This window comes from Morchella importuna, assembly GCF_003444635.1.
Source record: "Morchella importuna strain M04M26 chromosome Unknown Morimp01GS027, whole genome shotgun sequence".
Taxonomy (NCBI): Eukaryota; Fungi; Ascomycota; class Pezizomycetes; order Pezizales; family Morchellaceae; genus Morchella; species Morchella importuna.
In genome coordinates this window covers 56,664-80,792 of record NW_025763424.1, presented here as the reverse complement: position 1 = coordinate 80,792, position 24,129 = coordinate 56,664, and the positions used below count along the sequence as shown (strand labels likewise).

The window sequence follows — 24,129 nt, the reverse complement described above, 5'->3', positions numbered from 1 at the left end:
GATACCTTGGACTGTTTCGCGCACATTTATTTTGAGAGTTTTTCAGGTCGAGTGACAAAGTATGAAGTTGCGAGAAGGCCATGGTGCGAGGAGGCATAGAAAGTTCAAAATATGGGATCATATCTAGCTCTTATATATGTGGGTGGGCTTTGTCTTCCGCGTTGGGGTTAGACCGTCTCCCGGAGCAGTTTCCAAGAATTCGAAAATGCTCCGAAAATGTTCCGGCAATTTTCCGATTATGTGACCGAAGAAACCTACATGTAGCTTGCCTGCGTCGGAATGTATTATTTACAACCAATAATTTGCTTCGTTTTTCCTGGTACCAAATTTACCCACCTACTCAACAAGAAAATCGATATAGGGTCTTGGCTGGTGCTTTTAGGGAAAGAATCTAATGCATGTAGGGCCCTTTGTCCCGTTGCACGCTGTAACCAAATTTCAGGGGGAGTAAGAGGGTCTAAATTATTAGAAATATGAATAGGAAGCAATTGTGCTTGATGCCAATAGCTGCTATTAACTACTCTGATTTTACAAATGACTTGATATGCAACGCAAAACCTCACTAAAATACACTGCAACCCTACGCAGCCCTCCTATCAGAGTTCCTTAAAGTAACCAAACCAATTTCGTATCGTACTAAACACTATCATGATATCCCTACTGTCCTTAAGATTTGCGGATGCTTCGAAAGCAACATGCAGAATGAACTACTCAGATTCCTCCAACAGCAGCTTAAAGCTAAAAGGCTCGAAAGCAATACCGTCTCCAATGAAAAATTTGCTCTACCAAGTATGTTAGTAACCACATTGAACAAATGCCAAAGAGAGGAACGTACCATAGCCTCAACCCAATGCAATCGCAAGCTATGCAACATGGCACTAGTCCCTTCCATAATTACTAACACTACAATTGTGCAAATAAACCAGAACCCGAATAAAATGACGATTGCAATGATACCGATGGTACCGGTGAACCCAAAGGCAATGGCTAGGGTCATTGACCAAAGAACGATGGAGAGCTGTGCATGAGCAAGAGAAAGTGCCCACAAACGGAGGTAGGAGGCGGTATGGGAGATACAGTTCAGGCAGAATTCTGGATTTGCGATCAGTTTAAGACCTCAAGTAGAGTATGATATGTTGAGAGGACTTACCAATGGTGTGAATAACCTGATGGATCACCACCTCACTAAATTCAAACTCTTCTTCTTCCTTCATTTCCTCTGCGATGAGTACATGACCAGACCCATCGCTGTCCACACTATCCCTTCCTCTTGTGACGTTATCATCCTCATCATCGTCATCTAGAGCGCTAACCCTTGAGACTTGACCCAATCCTTGATATCCAGCTGCGCGATGCTTATTATGCTCCCACCTTAAATATAAGGGTTTGAGCATCAACATCCATGGAACACAGACGAGTGCTATTAATAACAACATAACCTGCACTCCCGACTGTCCGGGATAAAGCTGTTCTGGAACATTTCCGGGGGAAAGGAACATGTAAATAAGCATGTTCAACAAACTAGGTGGCTGTTGCTCTCGAGCAGGCCAGTCAACAGTCCACTTGTAAATGATGCACATAACCAGGTACCCAAAGATTGACTGAAAGAAGATCATCCCTGGGATAAAATTGCCCCAGGTATCGATTCTTGATTTAAAGTACCGGTGATTATATTGTGACAGGCAAAGAGAGTAAGTCATCTTAAATAGGAATAACTCTTATTAGTAAAGACCAAACCTAAGGAATGACGTTGAACTCACGTGAGCCCAACCCAATATAATACTGAGTTTCATTTTAAGACTGTTCGTAAATAATAAACTGTTTTCTGCTCCGTGCCACTGCCAGTCGAGACCAAAAGGATACGCATAGCCCAATTTCTTTACTGCCTCGATGTTGTCACCCTCCGTGAAGTGAGAGGGGTATTCCCAAGCACTCTCAAATAATGTGATGGGTTTAGAGAAGATGTCGTTATAGATAAGACCTGTGTAAATTGAGAAGATACCCATGAGCAGCATGATGTATCGTCCGAAGAAAGCCATGTCGAAAAGCTCAAAAATTTTCTTTCCCTGAAGAGATTTCTCATACCATACCATAGCAAGGGCAGCGAGCGTCAAGATGATTCCGTGACCAATGTCACCAAACATGACGGCGAACAGGAATGGAAAGGTTACTATAGTCGCCAAACCTGGATTGACTTCGCGGTATTTTGCAACACCATAAGCATCAACGATAGTCTGGAATGCCAGAGTAAACTTATTGGTCTTGTGGAAGGTTGGTGGAGTCTTTGTTGTCTTAAGTTCGTTTAGGATGCTGGGCACTTGTAATCCAGCACGGACAGTAACCTCCCGCAAACGCTCTTGGATCTTGGGCAAAACATTTGTTGGTAACCAACCCTCAGCGATCAAACATTTCCGTGCGGAATCGTAAATGAATAGATTCATTGTTTGATAAATAGCCTTTTCCTTCTTGATGATCACCATCCAGCTTGCCAAATTTTGTGCGATTGTCCTCAATTCAGCATTCAGAGTATTCTTAGTGTTTTGCAAGACTGATTGAAGATCGTCTATACGCCTATTGACCTCATGGAGCTGGTCGCGACGAAGGTTCGTATCTTCATCAACTGCGTAAAGGTCGGCTCCAAGAGATTCGGAAATCTTGCGGATCTTTGATAGAATTTCTTTGCCATGAGCAAAGATTACAAAAACATTCTTGTCAACATTCTCGTTGGTTGTTGGGTCTGTGATTGGCTCATCGATCTCGGATTGATTCATGTAGAGATTTCCTCTTAATGTCCTCCAGAGAATCCTTTCGAATGCCGAAATTCTATCACGGCGAATAACACCAGCGACAAATCCAATATTCATTGTCTGGAAACTCATCTCTCCCTGATTTCCGTATTGAGCTGGGGTTGACTGTTCAACATCCTCAAGAAGAGGAGCAGAAGGCTCGTCGGTCGAACCTCGACGAATCTCATCCGCCTGGCCATGAGCGCGATCAAAAAAGCCACCAGCCTCTCGCAAGACCCATCTATACTCTATGAGTTCAACCCATCTCTTCTGAAGCGTTTCGTAAGATCCGTTTAGTTGGTTGACCCGGGCTTCCAAGGCTTCTGCACGCTCGGCAAGAAAATCAATTTCCGAAGAGCTTGGGGCAGCAGTGAGGGTTGCATTGTCCTGGACAGGGCGAACTGGAACAGAGTTCTTTTCCATCTGAGAAGCAAAATAACCTGCGACTATTAATACCTTACCGCGATTCCGAGCAGAGTGTTCAGGGAGCGCATACGAAGTTGACGTTCAACATTGTCCAACCGCCTAATCTCTTTGGTAAAGGTCCGCTGGAAGGCAGAGGTTTCAGCGTTAAGCTATAAAATCGAAAAGATTAGCATATATTCTCTTTCTCTGCTAAATTTGGATACACGGCTTTTGTTGTTTTCCCGACCTCCTCCTCCTTATTCACCAAAAATATTGATAGTGGGGGACTTACGTCGCGGAACTGAAGCAAGCCAACTTCTCCTAATTCACTGACGGTTTCTCTCCCTATTTCTGTCGCTACATACAATTGTACGAGCGACATTTCCGACGAGCGGAACAAAGTGTCCTGGCCCATCTTGGCGATTTGCGTCAAGACGCGTTCCGGGGAGCGAGGTAAGCAAGTAAAAAAGGGACCTATGTAATGCCGAAAACAAGTTGAAGTATTCTGTGAATCTAGGTAGGCGTGATGGCGAGAGAGTAAGAGGAAAGCGAGGCAGGAAGAGAAGGATAAGTACAGTATGTGGTTTGTATGGGGGGCGTTTAGCCCTTGATTACTTGATTGGTCACTTGTCGTCACACTGCATGTTCCCAGTGCTGCGCCTGGTGGTACCACAAGTACTCAAGAATAGCTTCAAGACTCTCTTTACACGGAGCAACGTTCAACCTTTATTTCGTCCACACCCCAATCATCTACCCATCATCACAACCATCCTCCAAGAAAGCGTCAAAAACAACCAAAACTTCTTCAATATATATAAAGCTCGTCATGGCAGACGTCGCCGTTCAAAAACGCCCCGCATCTTCACCGTTCGCCGACCCCTCCTATGCTTCCACCCTCGATAATAGTTTGGTCACGGATAACAACGACTATGCGAAGCTTAAAAGGCTTCAGCGACACCTTGAGTAAGCCTACTCACTCCTGAATGATGGAGACTGGATGATGGACAGATCGTCCATCTATGGTTTCTTGATGGATTGGTGGAGTTATAGATAACTGATAGCTGCGGCAAAATAGATATATAAGCCTACAGGAAGAATATATCAAAGATGAGCAAAGGTATTTCGGGTACTCTCCTAACTTATTTCTCAAAATTCTGATTACAACGATAGGAGCCTGAAAAGGGAGCTCGTGCGGGCGCAGGAAGAGATCAAACGCATCCAAAGCGTTCCTTTGGTGATTGGGCAATTCATGGAGGCTATCGATCAAAAGTACCTTGTTAACTTGTCCCATGAAATCCCTTGGCACTGATAACTTATTCTTTTTAGTACTGGCATCGTTCAAAGCTCCACGGGTTCAAATTACGTCGTCCGAATCCTGTCTACCCTTGACCGTGAACTACTGAAACCTTCATCATCAGTAGCGCTTCACAGACATTCAAATGCCCTTGTCGACATTCTTCCTCCAGAAGCAGATTCCTCCATTGCTATGCTCCAAGCACATGAGAAGCCTGATGTAACATACGCCGATGTTGGTGGTTTAGATATGCAAAAGCAAGAGATCCGCGAGGCCGTAGAGCTTCCCTTAACCCATTTTGATCTCTACAAGCAGATTGGTTTGCTACTATGATCTGTTATGGGCCGAACATACACTAACTTTGTGCAGGTATTGATCCGCCACGTGGAGTTCTACTTTACGGACCTCCTGGGACTGGTAAAACTATGTTGGTAAAGGCTGTAGCAAATAGTACTACTGCTTCTTTTATCCGCGTTGTGGGTTCCGAGTTTGTTCAGAAATATCTTGGAGAGGGGCCTCGAATGGTTCGTGACGTTTTCCGCATGGCTAGAGAGAACTCCCCCGCCATAATTTTCATAGATGAAATTGATGCCATCGCAACGAAACGTTTTGATGCCCAAACAGGTGCAGATCGTGAAGTACAACGAATTCTGTTGGAACTGTTGAATCAGATGGATGGATTTGATCAAACCTCAAACGTTAAAGTAAGTATACTCCCATGGGACTAATAACTCTGTCCTACATTTTCTAATAGGACAAAGGTTATCATGGCCACAAACCGCGCGGATACTCTTGACCCAGCGCTTCTTCGCCCTGGCCGCCTTGATCGTAAAATTGAGTTTCCTTCTCTCCGCGACCGTCGTGAGCGTCGTCTCATCTTTTCTACGATCGCATCCAAAATGTCACTTTCTCCTGAAGTTGACCTAGACTCGCTCATCATCCGTAACGACCCTCTCTCGGGCGCTATTATAGCTGCAATCATGCAAGAGGCGGGTTTGAGAGCTGTAAGAAAGAATAGGTACAATATCATCCAGGCCGATTTGGAGGATGCCTACAGTAGTCAAGTTAAGGGTGGAAATGAGGCGGATAAGTTTGAGTTTTACCGTTAAAGTTTCTTTCCTTGTCCTGCTGGATACTTTGTATAATACTAGGAAATTCATGGGATTTTTGTTAAAGGAAGCTGTAGCTAATTACTCCCTGTATAATTCCAACTCTGGATTTTGCCCGTTTGAGTTGAGCGGTTGCAAGCTTATACCTTTTTATTAGGTAGGAAGGAAAAAAAAGAGCGACCTGGCACTGTTCCTAGATATAATGCACAATGTATTTACCTACATGTATAAGTAGCATTGAAGCTACATACATGTACTAGGGTGTAGCTTACCCTCAACACCCGGTACCATTTGTAGGTATGTGTAGTACATCTTCTATTATGTAGATTGTTGCAGTCTGATTGGTCGACACCGACATGGGTGTTTAGTAAGCACGACACCAATATTTGAGCATGAAACTGCGAATATTTGAGCATGTAATCGCGAATATCTGAGCATGGGACTGAGAATATTTGGGCATGGGAGTGTAAATATTTGAGCATGACACTAAGAATACTTGAGCATGAGAGTGCACCGTTGAGTCTTTATCTTTGTATAATTAAATTAAAAAGCTCTATATAATGAAATAGTGATATTATATGATCTGACTGGGAGTAGGAGGTGGTAGACGAGGTGGACGGCTTGTGGGAGGAGGAGCTGGAGTGGGGAGAGGGGGAGCTGGGGGGAGGTGGAAAGGATGGATTGGGGATTGGAAAAGGAAGGGGGGGGGGGTGGAAGGAGCCCCCCCTACATATCTAATAAGTATATAGATATACCGATATGCAATGTGTTATTTAAAGGTTTTGATTGGCCAGGTATTAGATTGCTTTTTCTTGGTAGTTTGATTAGTAATATTTTGATAATATTATTTTTTCTTGATATAAGCAACAAATCGTGGACCTTACTTTTTCCTTCTATTGAATTCGGATAGGGATATTGCTTTTTCCCTCTATTGCTGTTAGTGGCGATTTGGGGAGTTTACTTTTTCCTTCTATTGCTGTTAGTAGCGAATCGGGCAGTTTACTGTCTCCTTCTATTGAATTCGGATAGGGACATTACTTTTTCCCTCTATTGCTGTTAGTGGCGATTCGAGGGCAGGAACATTGTTTTTTCCCTCTATTGCTGTTAGTAGCGATTCAAGAGCAGGAACATTGCTTTTTCCCTCTATTGCTGTTAGTGGCGAATCGGGGAGTTTACTATCTCCTTCTATTGAATTCAGGTAGGGACATTGCTTTTTCCCTCTATTGCTGTTAGTGACGATTTGGGGGCAGGAATATTGTTTTTTCTCTCTATTGCTATTAGTGGTGAATCGGGGAGTTTACTGTCTCCTTCTATTGAATTCGGATAGGGACATTGTTTTTTTCCTCTATTGCTGTTAGTGGCGAATCGGGGAGTTTACTGTCTCCTTCTATTGAATCCGGGTAGGGACATTGCTTTTTCCCTATAATGATGTTATTGCTATTGCTAATGATGTTATTGCTAATGATGTTATTGCCAATACGGAAATCTTACGTTGTTTTTCTATTATTGTTAGTGTTAGTCAGAGTTTTGATTGTTAGAGTTAAAGTTTAAAGTTACTCTCGATCGCACATTATTTTTTAGTTAAACAATCAATTTCCAAACTCTCTGCCTACAATATCTTTTGATACGATGCCTCAAATATTCAACGAGAATGCTTCTACCGAAATTCACTGCATGCTTAATTTACAATAAAACAAAATGTATTCAAAATCTACGATTTAGTTTATTTTGCTGACGATATTTCTTAGTTCGATAAGATTCCATCCGATCATTTTTTGTCGATTCTTTACAGAATATTCACCTGAATTCTGGATTTAAAGACAATACCAGTTTGTTATTACTTTACGTAGAATAAAAGCGGAGGTAAGTAGAAATTTGAATTTAACTAAGGTGTTTTTTTTATTAAAATTAGAAACTAATAAATTTAATTTAGATTTGCTGGTGACCCGACACATCCACGATTTGACGATATAGCCCCTGCACCCTCTTGTCCCACTATATACTCAGTCGGGAAGGTTGTAGGACAACCTAAGGGTACTATCAAGTCTCTCTCTATAGGCTGGAGATCCTTTGATTTACGATCCTCCTACTATGATGTAGAGGTGGCCTCCAAATCAGCTTCCCGAAAGTATTTTGTAATCAGGTGGTATATACCACCAGGAAAGAGGTGGGAGAGCACAAAATTACCCCAAGTCGATAGTGTAATTCAAATCAGTGGGAGATTAGTTAGAGTAATCGTTGATAATTCATCACTGGCATCTCATTCTTTTCTTGGTTGTATAGTGTCATCAGTAAACTATATTTCAGTAATGCAATCTGGATCGGGAGGTGGGTCTCTTGGACAATCTTCAGGTAGATCTGAGTCCAAAAATGTTGGAAGATCTTGGGGTGCTCGGGCTCAGAAAAGATCTGCGATGGATGATTCAAGTTTGTATTCAAGTTCTCCCCCCCTCTAAAGATCACTGCTAGCTCATCTTCTATTTCCAAACCTACTACACCAGGCAAAAAGAAAGCTTCGAGTGTATCTAATGACTGTTCTGTCGATGACGAGTTTGAGGATATTGAGGATGATATTATTGAGGATGTTGGTTCTGACTAGAATAGGTTTGGTATAGGATATATTGGTTTGTGAGTTATCGTTAGCTATTTTATTTTTAGTCGGGAGAGTGTATTATTACCAATGGCATATATAACTATCGTGTATCCCTCTTTAGGAATTGGGCGACAGATTTCTATATTAAATACAATTTTTAATGCAAAGATGCCAAGAACCAATTCCAGACAATCAATCGATGATTCCAGAACATTGAATCGGATCCGAACAAGAAGAAATAGAAACTCTCAAGCCTCTAGCTCCCAATTAGACCGAATTGAGATGCGATTAAATTCCCGAGCTGAACAACAAATTACAAATCGCCGACAATCCACCCAAAACCAAAGCAATGTAGAGCCAAATTCATTGTCTAGCAATTGGTGGAATATTTTACCTACAAAAACAATTCATCTCCGACCATATATTATTACTTGGTCAAAACAATGCACCTATTGTGATGCAGCTTTATTAACTAGTGAGAATAATGGTTGGTGTTGTACTAATGGGAAATATCGATTACCCTCCCTACCAGTATATCCACCCGATACCGAAATTGAATTTGTGCAACATGTCTCTCAGTTGAGTAGGATCAGCCGAAAACTCAACAATATTTTTTCATTTTCAATTTTAAGAGTTACAGGTGGATTTCGGCAGTTACCGACACCTTCAAATGTTGCTATAACAGGACGAGTATACCATCAGTTATTGGATGCCAACCAAGGGCAACATTCAATTCGATGGTTTCTTCACGATGAGGAATCAAGAGACTCATTAGCTCTTGAGCTTGGTGTACCCTCCTCCCTAGTTAACAGCTTTCGAAAACTATTAGAAGATAACAATCCTTTTGTTTACCATCTCCGAGCAGCATTTACTACTGCAATAGATACCCCACTTGCACTAGAGTTATATACACCAACAAGTGGTGGAGAAATTGCTGCGATTATACATGCCAACAATATACAAAAAGTCTACTCTCGGAGTGTATTAGTTTACAACAATATTCGGGATCGTCCAAAAGCTATCAGTATATTAAGTCCCCTTTACGAGCCATTACAATATCCTGTTTTCTTTCCTCATGGTACACCTGATTGGGACTGCAAATCCGATATCAGTCAAATTCGATGGTATAGAGCCAGGCTCACAACAGAGAACCGATTTCTGAGGTTTGGTAGATTGTGTGGAGAATATTTGGTGGATATGTACTCGAGAGTGGAGGATGAAAGATTGGACTATATACGAAAAGGACGAGAGAGACAATACAACCAGCAATCTGAAATTGCAGAAGCAGAAGGTGATTTACCCATCGAGAAAGGCACTACACTACCCAACTCTTTCCTAGGTTCCCGAGCATGGGCATCGAATGAGGTTGCCGACTCTCTTGCTATCTGTCGGTCAAGAGGCAAACCATCCTTTTTTATCACGATTACAACAAATCTTAACTGGCCAGAAATTAAAGAACGATTGAATCCAGGACAGAATGCCTCAGATATACCAATTATTGTTTGTCGGGTATTTAAAGCAAAGCTAGAGAATGCCATTGCCAAAATTCGGAGCCATTTAGGGACAATAGTTTACATTGTTCGGGTTATAGAATTTCAAAAGAGGGGGTTACCACATGCACATGTTGTTATCAAAGTGAGATAATCGAAACCCCAATTGAGGTTGATTCTAAAAATTTTTAGGTGAATCCCGAGTTACCTTTCTCAGCTATTGATTCCATTGTCTCTGCCGAAGTACCTACAGAAGAGGAAGATTCTGTCCTACGAGAATTGGTTCTACGATTCAATCAACACCCCCAAACACATTTAAATTCTCCCAACAGTCGGTGTAACAAAAATGGATCCTGTATTTGGGGATACCCACAAGCGATTCAGGAAACTACAGAGCTTAATCAATATGGTCGAGTACAGTATAGAAGAAGAAAGGAAGAGGATCGATGGATAGCATCGTATATGCCATTTCTTACTAAGCTACTAGAATGTCATGTTAATGTCGATATATGTTTTACGGTTAATATTTTCATGTATCTATATAAATATTTATTTAAAGGACCCGATCGAACATTATTTTCTTTCAATGTTGAAGGACAGCAGGAGGTTGACGAGATTAATGACTATATCAATGCGAGATATCTGTCTGCCTCGGAGGCAGCATGGAGGATCCTGCAATACCATATAACAGATCGATCGCCTGCAGTCAAATCGCTCACAGTTCATCTACCTGGAAGAAACATGCATCAAATGTATCGAAAGGATGGTGGAGAATCTACAGCATCGACTTTGCTTAGATATTTCTCTAGGCCCCGAGATACAGTTTTTCAAGATTTGACTTATATTCAATACTACGAGAAGTGGATTCTGTACTCGAAGTCGTCAACCACTTTCAAAGATACCGATTTCCTTGAAGAAATATGCAATAGTTATCCACAGTTTATTGTAAGAGCTAGGAGAAGGAATGAAGCAATTGCCCGAATCGATACAGTCTCCCCGAGAACTGGAGAATTATTCTACCTGCGAGCTCTCCTACTTCATGGATCAGCTTATTGTTTCGAGGACCTAAAAATTGTCAATCAAATTACATACTCAACATTCCAAGAGGCAGCAGCAGCATTAGGTCTCTTCGAAAATCAGTCGGAGGGGAAAGAAATTATGGCAGAAGCTGTCCAAAGCTTTTGCAGTCCTAACCAGCTACGATTTCTGTTTGCACATCTCCTGATGAATATTCCAGTGGCAGCTATTGAATTGTTCGAGGAATATCAGGAGGCTCTCTCGGCAGATTATCTTGACCAATATGATTCTCCGATAATGGTTATGAATAAATGTTTGGAGGGGATTGCAAGACATTTGGCTGCTCAAGGTAGTAGGTTGACTGATTTTGGGTTACCCCAATCTCAAAACCTCACAGATGAAATATCCATTGAGACTCTTGCATTTGATCATCGTAGTATCGAACTTACTGAGATAGCAATATTATCTCGGGAACAGTTATTACCCCAACAGATGGATGCTTTTGATACTATCATGAATAATATCGATAAAATAGCAATCGGGGAGATTCCTGAACATACATGTTTTTTTCTGGATGGAAAAGCTGGTCGGGTCAAAACATATGTTGTAAATACGATCGTAAATTATCTAAGAGGGCAAGGAGATATTGTTTTTATTACTGGTTCGACAGCTTTGAGTGTTACACTATATGAGAGAGGTCGTACTGCACATTCTGCATTTGGTATTCTTGTCGTTGAGGTAAAGCTATCCTATGAGAAGGTTTTAGTAAAAACAGTCATTGACATTACGATATTAGAATAATATGGAGCTACAATCGACTTTGAGTATCAGATCAGATCGGGCGAAATTACTATCGCAGTCAAGCTTAATTATATGGGAGGAGATGCCTATGGCCAACAAAGCAGCAATTGAATGTGCAGATGAGTTCTTGCAACTCGTGCTTGCCAACGACAAACCATTTGGTGGCAAAGTATTTTTGGCTTAGGTGACTTTCGACAGGTAGCACCAGTAGTTAAATCTGCAGGACCAACAGCTACACTTGAAGCATCTATACGATCATCCTACCTTTGGGAACAATTCAAAATTTTACGATTGGATACACCTATAAGAAATGCCTCTGAGTTAGAATATGCCGAGTGGGTAGACAAAATTGGAGATGGTTGTCAAGAATCAAATGAATCGTTTGTCAATCTGGATTTAATTGAGTCTTTGAACTCAATCGAGGAGGCAATTGACTTTCTATTTCCAACAGAAGTATTGCAAAATCCAGCGATTGTTTCCCATCGTGCTTTTCTTAGTCCTTTGAATATCAATGTAGATCAATTTAACTTTGCGATTCTTGAAAGATTCCCGACAATAGAGAGTATGTATATTTATTTTCCTTACTATTAAAAATTACAATATACTGATACATTATTTATTAAAGAAAGAACATACTACAGCCACGATTGTATCAAAGAAGACCCTAATTTCACATCCCCGACTATCAATATTCTACCATCGGGGGAGATTCTAGATTTTATATCTGTGTTGAAGGAGCTTGGTGTGCCTACACACAGATTGGTTTTGAAGGTTGGGTGTGTTTGTTCGATTATGCGAAATCTATCACTGGAGAATGGCTTGGTTAAAAATTCCCGAGTAGTTATTAAAGAGCTATATGAAAGATTTGTCAAAGTTGAATTGATATCTACTGCAGATAATATTCGACGAGATACAACTGTTTTCTGCCTCCCCCGAATTGTATTTGAATTTCAACCAAAATATTGCTCTTGGACTGTACAGAGAAGACAATTCCCTTTACGACTAGCATACTCAACAACCTTCAATAGTTGTCAAGGCTTAACACTCGATAGAGCTGTCATCGATCTCAGAACTCCTGTATTTGCACATGGTCAACTGTATACAAGTGTTTCCCGAGTCAGAAATAGAAACCATATTAAGTGTTTATTGGATAATGATATTTCAGTTATTGATATCGGGGATAAAAACAAAGTTAAAAATATTGTATATAAAAGTCTTTTGTTATAAAATTTTATTTTTTTATTTTTTTTATTTTTAAAACAATTTTTTAAAACTATCGGTACTTAATACAAGAGTGGAGATTTTCAGTAACAACAATAATAACAATACATAATATAGGAAATAACAATTTATTCCTCCTCGGAATCATCGGACTCAACCAAAATAGCCTCAACATTATCGGCAGTAATTTGTTCCTGTTGATATTTTTCCCACAACTTTACCAATCGGACAGGAGTGACAATACTCATACCAATTTGATGGGAATCAGACTCATCGGTAGGGCCCTTTACTGATAAAGTAGTACCATGAAAGTCAGTCGGCTTCCAAACTACCACTGAATTGGCTGACTGTTTAATTCTTATTCCATAATCGGCAATGAAGAAGTGACCCCCCTCTTCGGATCCATATGTCCTAGCTGTAGTCCAGAACAATGCATACTTATGAGGGCACTTTTCATTATGAGTACCCCTATAATTAATTAGTAACAATGAAATATAAGTACTCGGAGTGACTATTAACTTGAATAATTATATGCCATAAATCCAGAAGGGGGTGCCATCGGAACACAGTCAAACTAAATGTCATCGGCTCCCACCCTCACAGTATAATTCCCCAAGATTTGAGAAGTAGCCCTGTCTTTAGCAGCATAATTCATTCTCGGAATTAGGGTAGAATTGCAAAACCCAGTTATATCCTCAATAATCGGCTTCGGCAATCTACCCTTACTCATGTTCCAAAGAAGAGCAAAAATATAGCTGCCCAAGTGCTCAAAGTCCTCCAATCGGTTTTTCTTGGAGGTGATATTTCTAACCCAATCGAAACTGGCTTTGCTTCTGGAAACAGCTGAATATCCCATTTGACAAAGTTTGCCAATATCTTCAAGCTAAAAAATAATTAGCAATCGCAATAGTAAAATTTGGAAAGAAATAATACTTACTCGGACTGATTTCCTGACCTGACATTCCTTGATAATAATCTCATTGACCCAATCTAGAGTTTCTTTCTTGCCCTCGGCCATCCAATTCCTAGCAACCAATCCAACAATTTCTTTGGTGTTGGAATCAACAAAAATGTAGTTTTGGTCTTCGGCAACATCTAGTTGTAGATATTGTGGTTCCAAAAGTAGCATCGGTGGTACTTTTAGCCTTTTGTCCTTCGGCTTACCAAGATGGAGGTGATCATGCCAAATGTCATGGATTTGCTCGGACTCATACACCCAATTACTGGGTGGAGGGTAAGGTGTTTGATATCGGGTTACTTCCACAATCGTAAACTTTTCCAAATATTTGTCTCTCCTTGCATCGTCCTCCTTGAGGTTACACTCCTGCACAAATACAGCTTTGATTCTTTTAATTCTTTCCTTCTCATTCTTCCTATGCTTCATCGCTTCTCTTAACTCTTGATGGCAATTCGGCTCCTTCATTTGTTTGGGTGGTTGAGGAAAGCTGAAATATCATTGAAAATGCTATCGTTAACTCCATCGGCAACATTACAGAACTCTCTCTTAATAGAAGAAACAAGGGAATCAATATTATTATCTCTGATTTTCTGCAGAAGAGAGGGTTTGCTAGCTATATAGATAGCAATTTCATTGATGGCTTTTTTGTATGCTTTGGGGGGTGGTATTCTTTTGGATCGGATAGGAGGCATTTTTGTGCTAGTGAATCGGGTTTGTAGAAGCTGTGAGTCAGGAATAAACAACAACAACAAGAACAACAAGAACAACAAGAACAAGCGATTGTACTCCTAAGTATAGAAGGATATCAAGGGCAAAGCACCGAAATATCTGAATTTCTATCTTATTTGAACTCTCACTTATTTGTTGTGTGTTTGAACTCGCAAGCGAAGGTTGTTGCGCAAGCGAACGGACGGTGTTGTGAAAGGAAAGGAGAAGAGGGGAAACCCAACGACAGCAACGCGCCATAATATTAGCAGCCTTACCCTACCTGAACCAGCACCCGCACCCAGCACCCGCACCCAGCACCCGCACCCAGCACCCGCACCCAGCACCCGCACCCAGCACCCGCACCCAGCACCCGCACCCAGCACCCGCACCCAGCACCCGCACCCAGCACCCGCACCCAGCACCCAGCACCCGCCCGCTCCCAGCACCCGCATCACCCCAGAACCCGCTCCCAGCACCCGCGTCACCCCAGAACCCGCTCCAGCACCCGCTTCTAGCACCTCGCGCCTACCACCTCCCATCGCCTGATTCATGTCTGCGCCTGCACCCCTACTTACGCCCGCGCTAGTGCTCGAAACGGTGCTCGAAACGGTGCTAGGTGCGGTGCTCGGTGCGGTGCTAGGTGCGGTGCTCGACCAGGTGCGGTGCTCGCCGCGGTGCTCGACTCGGTGCTAGTTGCGGTGCTAGGTGCGGTGCTAGGTGCGGTGCTCGACTAGGTGCTAGGTGCGGTGCTAGCTGCGGTGCTCGCTGCGGTGCTCGCTGCGGTGCTCGCTGCGGTGCTCGCTGCGGTGCTCGCTGCGGTGCTCGACTAGGTGCTCGCTGCGGTGCTCGCTGCGGTGCTCGACTAGGTGCTCGCTGCGGTGCTCGCTGCGGTGCTCGCTGCGGTGCTCGCTGCGGTGCTCGCTGCGGTGCTCGCTGCGGTGCTCGCTGCGGTGCTCGCTGCGGTGCTCGCTGCGGTGCTCGACTGCGGTGCTCGCTGCGGTGCTCGCTGCGGTGCTCGACTGCGGTGCTCGCTGCGGTGCTCGCTGCGGTGCTCGACTGCGGTGCTCGCTGCGGTGCTCGCTGCGGTGCTCGATTTGATGCCTCCTAGGCGTCGATTTGGGCGTCGATTTGGGCGTCGATTTGGGCGTGAATTAGGTGTCGAATTAAGAGTCTATATAGACGTTAGCATAGGTGTCAGGTAGGAGGGGCGGAGGTAGAGGTAGGGTTAGGGGTAGGGTAGAGGTAGGGGTAGGGGTAGGGGTAGAGGTAGAGGTAGAGGTAGAGGTAGAGGTAGAGGTAGAGGTAGAGGTGGAGGTGGAGGTGGAGGTGGAGGCGATCTGGGGATCCTCACCCAGCAATGCTGCGCGCTAGTCCTGAGTGAGCCTAGCGTACATGTAATATATCACTTTCTGTCAATATATCACATTTCCAAGCGACCTGTCACATTTCCAAGACGACCTGTCACATTTGGACGAGACTACCTAGCTGATTTCATTGTCCTAACCGGCCGAAGGCCGGAAACCACTTGTACATTGTATATTTATTTAATCATCCAACAACTCGCGGTCGCGAGGTGGCACACCCCTAGTATACGGTACATGCATACCTACATTTTTATGATTGGCACCAGTGTGGCAGTTACCCGGCCTGGTTGTGAGAGGAAACCTAAGTGGTTTATGTTAAAATTCCCCCATCCATTCAGGCACAGTGACCCGAACAACTTCGTCACCATGTTACATCTCTTTTCAAAACGTACAATTGCAATAATTTCTACTTCAAAAAGGACAATATGCACTAAAATTAATACCTATGCAACTGTATCATCTTCAGTTTCTTTGAGCTCAAGGCTACTAGTTCAGCGCCCACCAGTTTATCCTCAGTTCTTTCAACCAAGTGCATTTAGACAGTATGCTACCAAATCAAGAAAACATGCCAAACCTGTCCCTAAATCGGCAAATTCGGGAAAATCAAATCTCGTAGTCCAAAACATAAAGGAAAATTTACCAGGATTGGACAATCAACCTCGACTGCTTGATCGTCTGAGAGCCGCGGGTGCTGTCTCTGATCTCCAAGCCCCCCCGAGTTTGTCCCATGTACCTACTCAAGATACATTTTTCCCCCCAATAGAGTGCCAGGCTGACCGTAGGTATCGAATAGTTTCAACGCCTCTTCGCTCCCTTTATTTTCACATCAGCCATCTGTGGTGGTTCTTATTACTTTGCCCAAACTTGGGTACCAGCACCGGTGGAATCCCGTCTTTTCCCGACGCTCCCGCAGTCGTTTACAACCGTTGCAACGATTATTGCAGCCAATTGCGCGATATTCCTGGCATGGAAGGTCCCTCTCCCAGTCTCATGGCGACTACTCAACAGATATTTTATCTCTGTAGTGGGATTGCCGTATAGCTTCAGCATGATTGGAAGTGTCTTTTCGCATCAGACCATAGCTCATTTGGGGCTTAACATGATTGTAATAAACACCCGGACGCCCCGAATAATAGGAATTGTACTGACGCTTAGGCCAAATATATTTGACAGGCTTTATATACGGGCGGAACTTCCCGTATGTTACCTGTCTATTGAAAAATTAATCGGGAATAAATCTGATGGCTTTTATAGTTTGTGATCAGATAGGTCGGGGAAACTTTCTGGCACTTTACTTTTCAGCAGGAGCTGTAGCCTCATTTACCTCTCTTGCATACCATGTTCTTGGGGCTAGATTCCACATCACTTCACTTGGAGCTTCAGGCGCAATCAGTGGTGTCCTCGGCACATATGCTTATTTCAACCCAGAGTGCGTACATACTTCAGCTTTTCTGCGTGGCTTACCTAACCTTGACCTACTTCCTAACATTATCTCCCTTTAGACGCGTTCCCTCAGAGTTTATTCCTTTGAAAGTCTCTCAGCTCGTAAGTGGCTTCGCCTTGGTTGGGCTCGTCGGGATCATTAGAGGATGGAAAACAGTCGATCATATGGCGCATTTGTCAGGTTTACTCTGGGGTTGGCCTTTGCCTATTGGAAAGATCAGGAGTTCAAAAAGAAGAGAGAACTTGCCTGCAAAAACTCTGGCTAGCTTCCATGGTAATCAACTAGAGGTATTTTTTCCTCTATCTCTTCTTTAAATAGTGATATCAGGTAGGGTGGGCATTGTATAATAGGTCCCAGGAATTTTTCCCCATTTTACTTTAAGCTGTTTCTATAGAATATCGGGTAAGGTTTATAGAAATACGTATTTCAGGCTGTATGTATGTTGAGTCATTGGTGGAAGTTATCGGAGTTATTTATTTCTTGGGAAGCTGTACCTGCAGCATGGTTGTCTGAGCACTCTTTATTATTATGCCAAGAATGATTCAAAGGGTTTAATACGATAGAGCCTCATTGTTGCCCCACGCCAACCCCGCGTAAAGACATTATTCACCTTATTCACCACAGAGAGTGTGCAAAAAAGACTTTAAAATGAGCGCAACGTCCCACCCGATAACTCCGGTAACTGTCATCATATGTATCAGCTGCTTTCCGCCCCCTTATTGACGACGTTTTTTCCAAGCAGGAGTTCTTCCTCCAGGCGATCCGTGAGCTCGAGCTTGAACAACTACACGCAGAAGCGGCACGCCTCGAGCTCTCATTATACCATCTCAGGCGCTCCCAGGTTCAACTGGAGGAATTCTTGGATGATCCCGTATGCAAGGCTGCGATTGAGGATAATAAGGTCGTCATCAAAGACCAGAGCGACAGAATCGATATGATTAGGCTGGAGGTCGAAAGGAGGGGTTTCTCAATGGAGCATGGAGCTAGAGCTGGAGGAACACTGGTTAATGGCAGCGCAAGTACTGAGCGGGAAGAAAGCAGTTTGGGCCCAGAGGTAGAGATGGGTGGTACTGGTGAGCAGGCACCACATTCTTCAGCTATTGGAGCAGCGGTGGAAGGGAGCTCCTCCACTACCCATGCCACAACTGAAGGGAGTGCAGATGCCGAAATGGAAGAAGGGGTTTATCTGTGAATAGTAGGTCTACTGCAGCTTTGTTTTCTTAAAGCTCATTTTGACGCCTGATCTTTCGTCTCTCATTTGAGCTGGTGTTGTTGGTTGCTTGGTTGAAAGTGGCGCTCGGGGTCTCTAAATAAATTAGGCTTCTATTGTTATGTCATTGGCTCACGATATTATTCTTTTCTCGTGATGAATTCAAGCGTTGCTTTTAAGCTGATTGGTCTCGTCATCCCTCATGACAGAACGAGCAACTGTCAAACAAAACGGTTCGCAAATATTATGTTTTTCCGAACAATAATATAAAGGGCGAGGCAACCTGGTGGATCACCGCGAATATTAAAAGAACACATAGCTATTTAGCTAGCCTACTTTTGGGGAGCACTGCTCGAGAAATTGAGGGACGAATTTCTTGTGAATACATGTAGTCAATGGTTCATACATGTATATAGAGGAAGGCCATCCTGAGAACCTTTCCATGAGATAAGAAATATATAAATCAGCAAAGGGCCAATAAAGGAACATTCAACAGTATTCTGTACGGGAAGCACGGATGTCCTCTGTAGGGAAATTTGAATGAGTTTATAGTTGGCTCTCTTTTACAATGACTGCGATCTATCATGATCATGATCGATCACTCTCAGCTACAGCCTTTCTAACCACATACCTAGACCCGTTACTACTACCTGTATTAAACAATCTAAGAGACTGTAGTATCCCGAAGTCGCCCAAGTGTAACATATTTGACTAGCCGGTAATGTGTTAGACCTAGAAACGAGCCGTAAACTTTAAAGCGAAAAGACTCGACAATAATTACAACCAAATTTGTTCACAAGCAAACTTGTTCGAGTCTGACACGGTAGTAGGTTATATAAAGACGTTATATGTCCCCTGGTGGTATGTACCGCCGGCACAACCCCTACATGTAACACATCACATGGGATGACATGTGAAAGCCCACTAGGTACATGAAGCAATTCTCCCGCAAACCTCATACAAAGAAAGCAGAAACCAAACAAATACATCGATGAGATTAGTGGGAATATTCTATCTCTCTTCTCACGTCAAATGTATTACTTAGCTAGGCTACTGTTCGATAGCATGCCTGTATGTATCACTACTGCAACCTCAAAAACCCCTGTAGCTAACAGCGTTGTGATAGTCCAGCTTGATTCTCTTATTGACATCAATATACGCTTTGTTTATCGAGGTCTTTATATTTTGGAGAAATGTCTACACTCTGGCGGCAGCTTCTACGTTATTTTCATGATCTTGGTTCATGAGAGCTAACATGAGATCTGCGGGGACTTAGAAGCTACGGGCTTGGTACAGAAAGAAGAAGCCAAAGGAATGTTTACTTGAGGAACTTTCTCACGCGGAAACCTACGAGCAGTGGCAAGATACCGCGATTAAGCTTGACGCAGAGCTAGGAAATGATTTGTGGTTTGTGCTCTTTTACCTGCGTTCGTGGATAGAGTCGATCCGCTGACACGCTCCCTAGGCGGCATGACCCTACCAGTACGGATTACGACTATCAATTCATCCGCGACTCCCTCCGACGCCTAAAAGAAGCAAGGAAGGACGGTGATATCGTAAGACTCGTGAACCTTGTACGTTCTGGTAAGCTATCGATTGTACCTAATTCTTAAGATGGTATGTTTACCATGTACTGTAGGTCTGCTTCGGAATCTGGGAAACATATCGCACATAAACCTTTTCAATCGCTCCTATGCTGGTAGCAAATACTTGATCGGTGAATATGTCTCGGAAGTTGTCAGTTGCTTGAATTATATTGCCAACTTAGAACCAACCCCCCAACTCACGTCACAAGCAAAACTGGATCTTTTCCACGATACAAGGCAGTCGTTTGGGCGCTCAACGCTTGTTCTGCAGGGAGGCGCGATGTTTGGACTGTACCATCTTGGCATCGTTAAGGGTCTTCACCTCCGTGGCCTGCTGCCTAGAATAATAACAGGAACTGGCGTGGGAGCGCTGATAGCCGCACTGGTTGGGATACACCCAGAGGAGGAGTTGATAAGGTTCCTTGCTGTTGATGGAATAGATCTCAGTGCCTTTGATACAAAAAAGAAGGAAGGTAGTTTGAAGAGGAAACTGATGAGATTCTGGAAGCACGGGTACTTTTTAGACGTGAAAGTGCTGGAGGAGTGTGTAAGAGCCAATGTCGGTGATCTGACCTTTGATGAGGCCTATCAGAAGACCAAGCGGATCTTGAACATCACTGTCTCGACTGCTAAGAGAAACGGGGTCCCAAAGTTGCTCAATTATCTTACTGCGCCGAACGTGTTGATCTGGTCTGCTGCTTGCGCCTCTAACGCAACCTCAACCCTCTACGATAGTGTTGAGCTGATGTGCAAAGACGAGAATGGCGCGATAGTTCCCTGGGTCGATCAAGAGATCACCTGGCAGCGCTGGACACAGGCTTCAAACGCAGACCGCGATTCCCCACAGACTCGAATCGCCGAGCTCTTCAATGTCAACCACTTTATTGTTTCTCAAGCTCGCCCGTACCTTGCCCCATTCCTAATGTCCGATCTCCACCGCCACGGCCGTCATGGCATCACCTTGAAGATAGTGCACTTACTGGGTTTAGAGATCCGGCACAGATTGGGCCAGCTCGACCTTCTTGGTTTTTTGCCATTCGGGCTGCGAACATTCCTCATTGACGAGACCATCCCAGGTGCCAGCGTCACAGTGGTCCCGCACCTCAGGTTGGCTGATTTTGAGCAATTGCTGCAAAACCCAGATAAGCAAACAGTCAAGTATTGGATTGAGAAGGGTGAGCGAAGCATTTGGCCTGCAGGAGAGCTTCTCAAGGCTAGATGTGAAATTGAGTTTACCCTGGATAGACTGTATCTGAATGTGAGAGATAGCCTTCAGGTTTCTCGAGGAGGGATCGAGTGCCCGGACAAAGACAACGGAACGCCTAGGATGGAGGTTAGGCAGCGGGCGGTCAATGAAGGCAGTGTAATCACTGGCCACAATAGGAGGTTGTCGAGCTGAGTTTCTCTGGAACCAGACCCAGTAGCGTATGGTGCAAGACAAGAGTCAACTCACTACTGCTCCTGTGGTTTTTGTTTTTCATAGCGTATTTGTTTTTGGTAAAGACTTTGGTAAATTGCACAGGGGATTGAATTTGGTAATGCCTACGCTGTTGTGTGATGTAAACGTATCTTTATCTACCCACAGCGTCACAATCCTTAGCGATTTACCCCATAGATACATGTAAATACCTACATCAGTAAATAAACCGCCGCCAGTGCGGGAAGGCACTAAAACCGGACCATTTTTGCAAATGTCCAGGTTTAGCGTTAATATAAAGGTGTGTGTGTGTTGTTGTAGTAGGTGTTTGTAAGAATATCAATGATCACTTTGCACCTAAAACAGGGATCCGGCAAGTCACGCCCGCGCCCGAGCCCTCGCACGCATTCGGGATCGGGAACCTTGGTGGGTAGATACATCCATGCCATGCAGTTACAGTATCAGTGACAGTATCGAGATATTTATATAAACCTGAAGGAACCACCACCCATTTCCGGTGAAACTACACATTTCACTACTCGAAGCTCCCAACGGCCAGTCCACGAATTGGGCGAGAGCTATGAATTCTTCTACAACCTCTTTCTCTCCCCCAGAGCAACGAATGGTGGGGGGGTATTGCGCAATGTTTTTTTTTATTCTCACATCTATCTCGAGTTTCATGCATACGATCTAAGCAAGTTAAATGCCTTTCAACATCATGTGTATCACTCGATCGGCCAGCCTAGTAAAAAAAAAAAAAAAAAAAAAAAAGGGCAATGTATTGCTGCCTTTACGCCGTCGCCGGCTTCCCAATCTGAATAATCTCCCCCGTGGCCTCGTCGCTCCTTAGCGTCGGCCACGACGTCCCATCCGCTGCGGTACAGAAAAGCGCTCAAGTAAGCAACCATAATCCCCTACACCACACCGCACCACACCGCACCGCACCGCACCGCACCGCACCGCACCGCACCGCGCCCGCCGGGCAGGTAGGCAGGCATGCGAGCGGCCCACGAAAAAAGGGAAAGAAAAGGGAAGAAGCACAACATACCTTTCTTAAGCTTCAGCTCCACCTTTGTTCCCATAACCTGGTACTCGCACGCCTCGGGATCGATGGGGCCGTAGAGCGGGAAGCTGACCTTGTAGCGCTTGTTGTCGGGCATGGGCAGGTCGACGTCCAGCTGCTGCGGGTGGAACTCGATGTGCGCGCGCGCCTTGTCAACCTTCTTTGCGAAGATGGACACAATCACGTGCGTGTAGGTCTGGTAGAAGTCGTTGCGGCAGGTGACGAGCTCCTCTTCGTCAGTGGGCTTGGGCGCGCCGACGAAGAGGTGCCGGTTGGTGGCGCAGCCGGGGAGTTTGAGGAATTGGTCGAATTCGAGGACGCGCCGCTTGCAGCAGGAGTAGCCCTTGGAGCCTGTATGGTGGTCGGACAGTCAGTCGGAGTGCTTACTTCACCGCCCGCCGCCGCCCGCACCCCCGGCTGCACACATACCTTCGTGGAAGATTGGCACCCCCGGATGGAAGACACATTTCCCGTCCTCATCGTCCCTGCTCCCGCCATCATAGACCGCATCGCACCCATTGCGCTTACACTTTGCGCCTAGGGGCACCACGGTGCCGGGCTCATCTTGCTCCAGCGGCTTCTCCTTTTTCTCCTGTGGGGTTGGCGTGGCTACGGGGCGGGGCGCGGGCTTGTGCTCCGAGCCATAGATCTCTGTGCCGTCCGGGTTGGTCTCGGGCGGCGGCGCGACCTCGATGTGCTTCTGGCCGGACGCGCCGGGGCCGGAAGTCTGTGCGGGAGCGAGGGTGGGCGCGGTGGTCGAGTGCTTACCGGTGCTGCAGGGAGGGATTTGGAGGAATTCGTCGAATGTGAGTACCTATGGCGGGGGTTAGTGGGAGTGCGGGGCGGTGATGCGGGAAGGACGGGGGCGGGGCGGGGGAAGGGAGGTACTCGGGGTTTGCAGCATTGCCAGCCTAAGGGTGGGGAGAGAGAGATTGTCAGCAGTGCTATATATATGTAAAGTAGGTAGAGAGTGTGTGTGGTGTCGGAGAGAGAGTGTGTGTGCGTGGTGTCGGAGAGAGTGTGTGTGTGTGTGGAAATATACCTTTCTGACCCTCGTGGAATATCGGGGCCCCGGGGTGGTAGTAGCAGTCCTCCTCGGGGTCGGTGAACGTCTTCTCGCAGCCCTTGTGGTTACACTTCTGGGCGGCCATTGCAGTGCTTTCTTTTGCTGTGTTCTATTTTTGTGATAAGTGATTATGATGATAACGCAGTAATGAGGCCGGTGTGAGAGATGATGATTATGATGATGATTATGATGATGATGAAGATGAAGATGATGGAACGATAATACTCTACTCTTCCAGGGGGGAATCAAACGCAGTTGTACCTCTGCAAGGCCTCTTAAGCCGCGTTCTCTCTCCTTCGCCTGGCCTCCCTCGCCCTCCCTCGCCTCCTCTCCCGCGCCCCGCCAAAGAGAAGCTTCTAGACCTCTAGCGTGGAGGCTCAGGCAGGGTAACTTCTCGCTCCCCCATCACCCGGCCCTGCGCGAACGATCATTGGCAGGATGCGGCTATGGCGTGCATTAGTTGGAGCGCCAGACCGGGGGTACGGATTTCGAAAGATAATCCGGTACAGCACCGATAACGAGGGAACTCTAACGGTCGGGCTGTGTGAGACCCGCGATTCGTGATCTGCGGCGGCGCGAGCTTATGGCGCAACGGAG

At 44.7% G+C, this 24,129-nt stretch overlaps 7 protein-coding genes across 7 annotated transcripts; 4 read left to right on the top strand and 3 right to left on the bottom strand.

Annotated features, from left to right (window-relative positions):
• Positions 1–707: 707 nt before the first annotated feature.
• On the bottom strand, positions 708–3,606 carry LAJ45_07954 (uncharacterized protein; the record flags this gene model as incomplete). The annotated part of the gene is made up of 6 exons (XM_046117508.1): positions 708–782; positions 836–1,092; positions 1,151–1,700; positions 1,761–3,226; positions 3,283–3,361; positions 3,484–3,606. The coding sequence occupies 6 exons, from the start codon at positions 3,604–3,606 to the stop codon at positions 708–710; spliced, it is 2,550 nt and encodes an 849-aa protein (XP_045969157.1).
• A 411-nt stretch (positions 3,607–4,017) lies between these two features.
• LAJ45_07953 (uncharacterized protein) lies at positions 4,018–5,594 on the top strand (the record flags this gene model as incomplete). Its single annotated transcript, XM_046117507.1, has 8 exons — positions 4,018–4,154; positions 4,267–4,308; positions 4,362–4,460; positions 4,518–4,804; positions 4,855–4,902; positions 4,983–5,009; positions 5,065–5,189; positions 5,247–5,594. The coding sequence occupies 8 exons, from the start codon at positions 4,018–4,020 to the stop codon at positions 5,592–5,594; spliced, it is 1,113 nt and encodes a 370-aa protein (XP_045969156.1).
• A 4,833-nt stretch (positions 5,595–10,427) lies between these two features.
• Positions 10,428–11,495, top strand: LAJ45_07952 (uncharacterized protein; the record flags this gene model as incomplete). Its single annotated transcript, XM_046117506.1, has 1 exon — positions 10,428–11,495. One exon carries the CDS (start codon positions 10,428–10,430, stop codon positions 11,493–11,495), a length of 1,068 nt encoding a protein of 355 aa, XP_045969155.1.
• Positions 11,496–15,131: 3,636 nt separating this feature from the next.
• Positions 15,132–15,571, bottom strand: LAJ45_07950 (uncharacterized protein; the record flags this gene model as incomplete). The annotated part of the gene is made up of 2 exons (XM_046117505.1): positions 15,132–15,486; positions 15,564–15,571. 2 exons carry the CDS (start codon positions 15,569–15,571, stop codon positions 15,132–15,134), a joined length of 363 nt encoding a protein of 120 aa, XP_045969154.1.
• Positions 15,572–16,112: 541 nt separating this feature from the next.
• LAJ45_07949 (uncharacterized protein) lies at positions 16,113–18,382 on the top strand (the record flags this gene model as incomplete). Its single annotated transcript, XM_046117504.1, has 7 exons — positions 16,113–16,475; positions 16,540–16,851; positions 16,920–16,944; positions 17,001–17,175; positions 17,249–17,477; positions 17,815–17,868; positions 17,933–18,382. The coding sequence occupies 7 exons, from the start codon at positions 16,113–16,115 to the stop codon at positions 18,380–18,382; spliced, it is 1,608 nt and encodes a 535-aa protein (XP_045969153.1).
• Positions 18,383–19,465: 1,083 nt separating this feature from the next.
• LAJ45_07948 (uncharacterized protein) lies at positions 19,466–21,385 on the top strand (the record flags this gene model as incomplete). The annotated part of the gene is made up of 5 exons (XM_046117503.1): positions 19,466–19,471; positions 19,527–19,595; positions 19,677–19,807; positions 19,866–19,984; positions 20,040–21,385. The coding sequence occupies 5 exons, from the start codon at positions 19,466–19,468 to the stop codon at positions 21,383–21,385; spliced, it is 1,671 nt and encodes a 556-aa protein (XP_045969152.1).
• Positions 21,386–22,193: 808 nt separating this feature from the next.
• LAJ45_07947 (uncharacterized protein) lies at positions 22,194–23,617 on the bottom strand (the record flags this gene model as incomplete). The annotated part of the gene is made up of 5 exons (XM_046117502.1): positions 22,194–22,276; positions 22,452–22,817; positions 22,896–23,280; positions 23,355–23,377; positions 23,509–23,617. The coding sequence occupies 5 exons, from the start codon at positions 23,615–23,617 to the stop codon at positions 22,194–22,196; spliced, it is 966 nt and encodes a 321-aa protein (XP_045969151.1).
• Positions 23,618–24,129: the final 512 nt, after the last annotated feature.